Below are 8670 nucleotides of genomic sequence, written 5' to 3' on the forward strand. Positions count from 1 at the left end.
ATGCTTGCAAACTGCATTTCTTTTGATTTGCTTAACAGTACACTTCATTGTTAAGCACTGCCTCATCAGCACTTCTGCTGAAAAGCCCAAAAATGAAATATACTTTTTATTTAATTACAATTATGCAAATATCTTGTGGAATTACTTTGTTACAAGCAATCAGATATAACACACTCCATTATTTTAATAATTTGCCCACATGACACTTTTTAAGGTCATCTAAGTGACGACCAAATGTGATCTGCAAACCTCTTCAAATCCATGGGCGATGTGTAACAAATCATATAGTTTAGGGTGAAGGGGGGGAGTCTTCAACCAAATCAGTCATTCATTGTGTTCCACATAAATAATTTATACAAGCCACTTCCCAAACCCTAGTACTTACAACAGGAAGATTTAAAACACATGCATTTTTAAACCAAAGGCAGTGTAGGAAGCCCAGTGGCATACTGCAGGGCTGCCTCTCGGACCCTCTGATCACAGGGAGTGCATTTTACAGCAACCATGCACTTCTGGAATACCAGCACTTCACAAAATTGCACAATGCTTTCAGGGTACTCTCTGGAATATTTTCATCAGGACTAATTTCTGAATTTTAAACATTACTCAAAGCTAAAAACAAGTGTCTAGTTTTAACAATGAGCTCTGCTAAAGAGTTAAAAATAATGGCTAAACAACACTTGAAAATGCATGAAATAGTATTGAGTCTTCTTTCACTACATGTTTTGCTTTTAACATATAAACTGAGGAAAGGTGATTAAAATAAAAATCTGTTTTATTTTGCTATTACAGGAAAGGCTGGAGAAAAATTAATTCATTTTTCCCAATTATATCCTTCAATTCATTTTTGGATATATCTATGAAAGTGACTAGATTTGTGATAGAGGTTGGGCACTCACTACTTCTCCATAAAAATGGCAGGAGCTTCTGAAACTCATGGAAAAAGCTACTTCCATGATAAGGAACTGAAACAATTAATTTACTTTTTTCTCCCCTCTGAATCATAACTTAGATTTTTTTAAAGCATTTTCCCCTAACTTCCCTCCACTAGAGGGTAAAATAGAGCATCACATACTGTGAATTGTTAACTGCATGTATTTTATTCCACGAAGTCATTGTGGGTTACAGTAAGATTTAGAGAAACAAAAAACACCATGCAGGGGTAAAGAAAAAAATTATCCTGATAATTTGTCATCATCTATGCAACTACTGATGTGCTCCATGCCTACACAGCACAGGCTATTGGCTAGCTGTTTACCCACGCTGAGCAGGATGAGTGATAATAAATCAAAAATAAACCCAATACCACCAACTTTTGTAAACATTATTCACTGGTCTAAGATGGCTACCTCCATCTCAGCAAAGGTAAAGTTCTGAGCCAGCCGAAGAACCAGCCCCCAGGGGAGAAGCTCTCCCACCAGAGCCCAGACGCAGCCAAGTTCAAACCCAAACTGGCGACAAGTGTCAGCTGGCACAGGAGGGCTCCACTGCCTGAGGCTGCTCACGCACTGGGCTCCAGGTACTGCAGGGTGAGCCATTCCCAGGCACGGAGCTGCTCCCTAGCAATTGGCAAAGGAGGCACGCTGCGAGAGGCACTTGTCAAATAATGCTTGTTTACAAATAAATCTCCTCGCAGCGAAGGACAGCGCTCACTGAAAAAAAGTTCAGGTCCACAGTCAGACCCCTCCTAGCAGCAGCTTTTTAGCTTTGCATTTACTGAGGAGATGGAAATTAGAAAGCAGCAGTGAGAAAAGTAGCAGCAGAGACACCGTGAAGCAAGCGCTCACACTGCTCGTCATTACTGTAATATTCCCTCGCAACCTCCCTGTGAAGATGCCACTAAAGCCATTTGCCAGGCAGCTTCATTAATCCTTTCCAGTAGTTTCCTATCGTGTAAAAGTCCTATTCTGCAGCTGCCTGTTCACGCAGAGGCACCTCTGTGCTCGGCAAACGGTCCCGTGGACTCAGTCAGCAATATCCAGCTTTTCCGAGAACTGGCAGGGATGACTGAGACGGGGCTCGGAGCATCTGTTGGTCTCTCAGCACGGTATCATGGCAGACGGGCTCACACAGGACAGCATGCTTCCTAAAACGAAGGTGAGTAACAGGGAAAGCCCTTCTCAATCAGCCATGCCATCTCAACAGCATCGCTCCCACGGGTGAAATAATCTGAAATTGCATGGGGGCAGAAGGATTGGGCCCACTGTTATCTAACCAAGGCAAAGCCAAACCATTTCAATCATCTCCCAAACCAATGCACTTCCTGAATATTAGATATCTTTGTACACAGAGGAACAGTATCTCCCCCTTCCTCTGCACTTTTTTTTTTTTTTTAAAGAAAACTGCAATTCACATTATTCTCGCTCTCAAAAATAAATTACAGCTAGCTGGTTACCTCAGGCCACATCTTTGAAATTCTGGTACGGTTTTCCTTTACAAACCCCTGCATACCTCCTCCTCCTTCTAAAGGAGTTTCACAAATAATTACGGTGCATCACGACGCCAGCCGGCTTCGAGCCGCTGGCATCCCCTGCAGATGCTGAACTTCTCCACCCATTGCTTTCACATTACAGCCTGCCCGCGGATCCAAAAATATAAGAAAGCCCCATGCAGTGCCCACACCACGCACGGAGAAAATAATCCCAGTCAATTTCAAAGACTGGAAGCATCCTGCTAGACAAGAAGCCTGGACGCGTTTTTGGCCATTGGCCTCACAAAGATCAAAGGCATAAAAAAATCCGTCCCCAGCGGCCGCGCTCCGCTGCGGGTTACACACCGCCGCGGCTTCATCTCCTTTTTATACGTGTATTTTAAGCCACGAAGTAAGCGCACTGCGGCCGGCGCTTGCAGGGCTCCGCACCGGGAGCCTCCCCTGCCCCGTGCGAACTCCCCGGTGCCAGCCCGGCACCCGCTCCGATGCACCTGTGCGACTGCCGGGCACACCGCGAGCAGGCACCGCCGTGCGCACCCGCCCGCACACATCCATCCATCCATCCCCGCACAAGGGCAACACCCGCTGCCCGTGCCCAGGCGTCTGTGCACACCCACCCGTGCCAGCCTGCCCGCCGGGAGCCCCCTGCCCCACCGGCGGTGCCGCCCGCATCCCCGCGGGCACAGCCCATCTCCACTTTCCCCAGAATGTCCCAAAATTGAATCCGCCGAGTCTGAAGCCGCGCACCGCCGGGCGGCCGCCCTCCCGGGTGGGCGCTGCCCCGACGGCCCGGCCACCCCGTGTCCGCTCACCCTCGCTGCCGGGGCTGGCCCGCAGGCTCCGGAGCGCGGCGCACAGCAGCAGCAGCAGCAGCGGCAGGAGGCACGTCCGAGCGGGAGCCGGCGCCCCGGCGCGGCCGGCCCAGCCGCCGGTGCCCCGCGGCCCCATCCCGCCGCCGCTCAGCGCATGGGGCGGCGGCTCCCCCCCAGCGCTGCCCGCTCGGGCCGGCTCAGGACGGGACGGGGCGGGCTGGCAGCGCGGATGCACTCGCTCCCTCCGCTCCCGTCCAGCCGCCGCCGCGACTGGGGAGGCAGGGGGCGGGGATGGGGAGGTGGCCCCGCGCCGCCGCGGAGACGCCCCCGACGGGGCGGACCCGCCGCCGCCGTGTGCGGGGGACGGCGCCCCCCGAGCCTCCCGGAGCCGGGGAGCCGCGGGCACCGCACCGCCAGTGTCCGCTCTGGCCGCCCGCGATGCCCGTGCGAGGGAGCGGCGGCAGCGCTGTCCCTGCCAGGCGCCCCTCGAGCCCGCTCGGGGGGACGGGGAACACCAGAGCTCCCCGCAGCAGTCACGGTGCCAAAACCTACACACGGAGCTCAGAGCCGGGAAAGCCGCGATCTCACAATGGTGGCAAGCCTGAGAGGAAGGCTAACCCCTGGCCAGGTAAGCAAAAATGCCACAAACTCTGTAATGGAGCCGACAGAAAGATGAGTTTCAGGTGTATTTTACCCCAAGCCACCACCAGAGCACAGCCCTGAATCCAGCACAGCTAGTTTTAGAGAATCACAGAATGTGCTGAATTGGAAGAGACCCACAAGGATAATCAAATCCAACTCCTAGCCCTGCCCAGGACCATTCCCAAGAATTACGCTATGTGCCCAAGAGTATTGTTCAAACACTTCTACACTGAGATGTTTTTACCTTTCAGAACCCTAGTTGTCAGTCAGGCCATCTCCCTAAAAAAAAAAAAAAAAAAAATGCTCCAAAGAAATTAATTCTGGGAGGTTTATTCACTCGCATTTGGTCCTCGCTTGAGGAAACTTTTCCCAGATGAGCCAATAAAGACCAAACCCAGCCTTGCAGGTGCATAAGCAGCCAGATGAGTTAACCAGAGCCCTGCTCACCTCGTGCTTCCTCCATCATTTCACCCCTGTTGATTTATATAATAAAAAGCTTAACCAAAAGTTGAGCACCTGCAACGGGCACCCTCTATCTCCAAGGTGCAACGTTCAAGACTAGGGTTCCAAGCAAGTTGCAATTGAAATATACAATCCCCAAAGCCAGTTTGAAGAGGACAGGTAGTTTTCAACCGGGGAACTTCAGATAACATAGCTCTCTACACCGACATTACTCATCTTTAATTCCTTATTAGCCGGACAGCGTGTTTCTCTGCGTCTTTACACCACATATACACCTCTGCTACTTCCATAAACATATGGAATATGTTCATGCATATTATTTTCAGAAGTGTTGGCTCCTGTTGCAAGAGGATTCTCTACCTCAGGCTATTCAACATTTTTACTGCCACCAGGAGGACAAGGCAAGGACTGTTACTATACATGAGGTACGACAGTGGAGTTGCCAGCCAGACGTAAAGTGCGGCATGCATCTCTTCACAGCACTGCCTCAGATCTTCACTATTTGAATACCTTCCGAGTCCAAAGTTTGAAAGGAGGTTTGCTATCACACAACCCCTCTAAATGGAACGTGACTGGATCCTCCGCTGGAATAAATCACAGCTGAGAATGTCTGACCCCAGCCCTGCATCAGGTTAAGGAGGGGAGTAGCACCATGGGGTAAAGTTCTTTCTAGGGATTTGCCATCTGCAAAAGCAATGGTTAAGTTTTGCCATCCAGAAATTGGGACAATGCAGGAAAAAAAAGACATCAGAAAAACCACTTTGCTAGAACAGTAAAAAAGATCAGATGACAAAGAACAAGTAAAATGGCAAGCCGGATGGGCACCTCTGCTGGACGAGGGCAAGACTGCTGTAGCTAGACAAGTTTCTTAACAGAATCTCATGTCAAATTGCTGTGTGCTCCCAATTTTCAATGCTGTTTGACAGTCACTAACTGCTGTTTGGACTGCCAGACTTATAATTTAGAGGCATTTCAGATGATATGTTAGTGACATCTTAATTTTCTAGGAAACAGTGAGATGAGCTTCATATGATTCATAAGCTATTTAAGAATAGCCACCATGCTTTAGATTTCATTTTAGCTGCCTCTTTTCTTCCTACAGGAAACAAGCTCCTAGTCCACGATATTTGTTTTGTTCCCCACCCTGCATGTCACACAGCAAGAGCACCCCACCCATCTCACTGGACATCATGGAACACTGATAAAAAAGGAAATGCTGCCTTATAAAGGGGTATTGCCTTGTTCCAAAATGCAGGATATTGGTGCAGGATATGCACCTTATAGTGAATCCTGCTGGGGGCTGTCTTCTAAAACTCTCCTCCTGCTTTTGCCACCAATCTGATTAGTAATCTGCAGCAGGCAACTCTCCCCCCCATCCCCCTAGATTTTGCCTCATCAGTGCACCCAGCAGGCTCTTAAAGAGAGGAAAGAAATTCTAGCAAAGTGCTGCAGCAACCCAGGTAGCCTTGATGGGTAATCAGAGAGAAGCTGGACAATCACATGGGATCCCTTCCTATTTCACATCGAAGAGTTTATCTTCTATTGCTTTGAGCAAATTTACTGTGGAAATCACAAGGGATTGGTCACCTTGCAAACTATTCAGGAGCCTAAACCATTGCAGAATCATACCTTTTCTCCCCATATCTAGCCTATATTTTGTCTTAGTTTCAATTCTTTCTTTCTGCATCTCATTAACTTTTTCCTGCCCCTTACATTTGTGTCTTTTCATCTATGTAAACAGCATTTCCTCTTAATCATCACTCAGTTAAGATCTATATTTAATCCTTTACATCTTTTTCTCATGAGTCATTCCTGTAGAGTGATAGTAATACTGTTATACTACAAAGTCCCTCCAGTTCTCTCGACATCTCCATCAACATTTTGCTCAGAAGTGTAATCATACTAGTGCCATAATAAACAACTGACTCTAAAATGCTCTTGAACATAGTGTCTGAAACTGTAATGACAGCTTTGCCCTGTGTAACTTGCCACGTCACATGCAATCTGCTGTCAGCTATTACATGTGTTTTAAACTATTTATTAAACCAGACATCTTTGGAGTTAGTGCATTTCTGGTTATTTCCACTTAGATATGCAAAAGCTCATTTTTCCCAAGTTTATTTTCTTTCCTGTGTAGGTAGTTCCCTTCATATAATTTCTGTGTTCTGACTGGCTTCTAATTCTGCATTGCCAATTCATTTCATTAGCGTGCTGTTTATCCTATCATCAACAGGATACACTTGAAAAATAAATGAGTCTATCCTTCAGATTATTTCAGGAACCAAAAACTGCCAGCCAAATCTATTCCCTATATCATTATCCTTTACTGAAGTGTAAGGGCGAAATACTTATTACATCTCCATATTCAACATGGCCTTCATCCGAGAAAAGATTCAATTTCATACTTTAAATTTAAGTGCAAACAGTCCCTCTAAAGTCATGTCTTCATTGCAATAATGGAATAGAGGACCACTATAATGCAGCAAACTGTTTAATTAGTTAGGCGTGTAAGCATTTCCATTTTCCTTTGAAAAGTCCTTTTCTTTCAAGAGTCAGAGAAGATGACACCTTTAAGAAATACCCTAATGAAATTTAGTAATTTGTTTTGTTTTGTTTTTTTTTTTTTTTTTTTGTTTTTCCCCACAAGCCCTTTGAAACAGAAGAATTACCTTCTGTTCAAAAACTAGATGCATATTAAAAGAAAAAAGCAATCCAGGAGCAGCTAAGCAGCTTTGCATAGTAGATATATTTGGATTAGTACCATGACTGCAACTACAATTTGAGCACAAAATGGCTGTTGTTCAACTCCCACCACAGCAGCCTTTTTGGGCTGCAGAAAGCAATCGCCAGAGCCCCAGTGGACAGCAGACAAATCAGTGCCAGGAGCCAGCAGGGACAGGAGTGTTGCAGAGCCAGTGCGGGTGGGCCACCGCTTGGCCAGAGGAGGTATGTCCGTCCCTGTGCCCCTCAGGCTGCTGGAATCCTCACTCTGCAGTGCAGAGAAAGATGTTCACCAAAGAACTCGTAATTTGCATGAAGAAAAATGAGCAAGTGGTAAATAAAGCAAGTGCAAGTTCACAACCCAGTCACTTGTATGGTCTCAGCACCAATTTCTCTTTTGCCACCCCCACAAGACACAGGAGCTATTGGCAACTGTGCACTAAGGAAAATCTGCTCACTTCATTTACAGCCTGAAATTAGATCCAAACCCGTGAAAATGCATGGGAAAAACATGTGAATATTTGTTTCAGTCAGAAAAGGCTTGGAGAAAGCATGACATTTCAGCCTGGCATTTTCCTTTGGAGTGCTTCATCACCAGCCCTCCATCCCGATAAGAGTCCTTCCAAAAGCCCATGACCTGGCAGCACACTCTCCCCTTTGCAAATGCTGTGTCACTGCTTCCCTCTCACTGCCTTACAGTGACCCCCATAGAGCCAGATCCCAGGTGTTAGCAGGCCACTGCAGGCAGTGCAATGTTCCCTGTCCCTGAGGGGACAGTGTATATCACTTCACATGCCAGTGTGGATTAGACTGATCAGCAAAATAATCCAGGTCAGATGTGGAAGTACACACTTGTGAGCACCACAGCTGGCACCACTTGCAGCCCACTCACTACTTAGCAAGTATTGAGGTGTTTCTTTGCATCACACCAAAGAAGAGCATTAAAGGGAACAAATGAAATGGCTTTGCAGAGATTTATGGAGATTTTCTAATGCAGAAAGTGGAGCACAGGAGAAAGTGCAAAGGCTAATTTGATTACACTGTTAGCCCTGTATAAATTTAATAATGGACTTGCTTCCACATTTCTCATCATAACCTATTTACATGCATCCACTAACTGCAGTAGCTCTGCACCTCACACTCCTGAGCCAGTCTTCCCAACCCACTCCTGTGAGGAAGGGGAACATAACTACTCCTGCACAGATAGACAGAAACAAAGGAGAGGTTAAAGATTCAGATAAACATTACTGAATTGATTATGGCTACTCTAGATCTGGGACAATGTTCTCTAAATACTAATGAAGTTATCTTATTCTTCTTTCAGAATAAGAATCAGCAGATATTAAAGGGAACAGGGTTGTCTCCTCAGGACACTCAGTCATGAGCTATAACAGATGCTGCACAAGCTTGTGCCAGTGACTTGGGTGCATTTACAAGTACCAAAGTGCTCTGTGAAAGTCTAGCCCTTGAATAACTTGCTCAAGGTCACACAGAAGGTGTGTGGCAGTCCTGAATCAAGTTGAAAAGGTATTAGAACATCCATTTGCTTTTCATTCTTACTTTTCCTTTTCCAGCATGTCATTTTTGATCAGGATCTATGCT

General features: G+C 46.6%; 1 protein-coding gene across 15 annotated transcripts in view; it reads right to left on the reverse strand.

Moving 5' to 3' along the window:
* The window catches only part of EPHA5 (EPH receptor A5), a 193557-nt gene extending 189882 nt beyond the window's left edge, over window positions 1-3675 (reverse strand). For 10 of the 15 annotated variants that reach the window (XM_077177129.1, XM_054632799.2, XM_077177128.1 and 7 more), the window contains exon 1: window positions 3244-3536. In XM_077177129.1, the coding sequence (XP_077033244.1) occupies window positions 3244-3379 (136 nt within the window). In that variant the 5' untranslated portion in view covers window positions 3380-3536. Of the gene's footprint in view, window positions 1-3243 lie in introns of all 15 variants that reach the window. The other 5 variants (XM_077177134.1, XM_077177132.1, XM_077177133.1 and 2 more) reach the window with 1 other exon arrangement.
* Window positions 3676-8670: the final 4995 nt, after the last annotated feature.

The sequence above is a fragment of the Agelaius phoeniceus genome, chromosome 4, assembly GCF_051311805.1.
Source record: "Agelaius phoeniceus isolate bAgePho1 chromosome 4, bAgePho1.hap1, whole genome shotgun sequence".
NCBI classification, from domain to species: Eukaryota; Metazoa; Chordata; class Aves; order Passeriformes; family Icteridae; genus Agelaius; species Agelaius phoeniceus.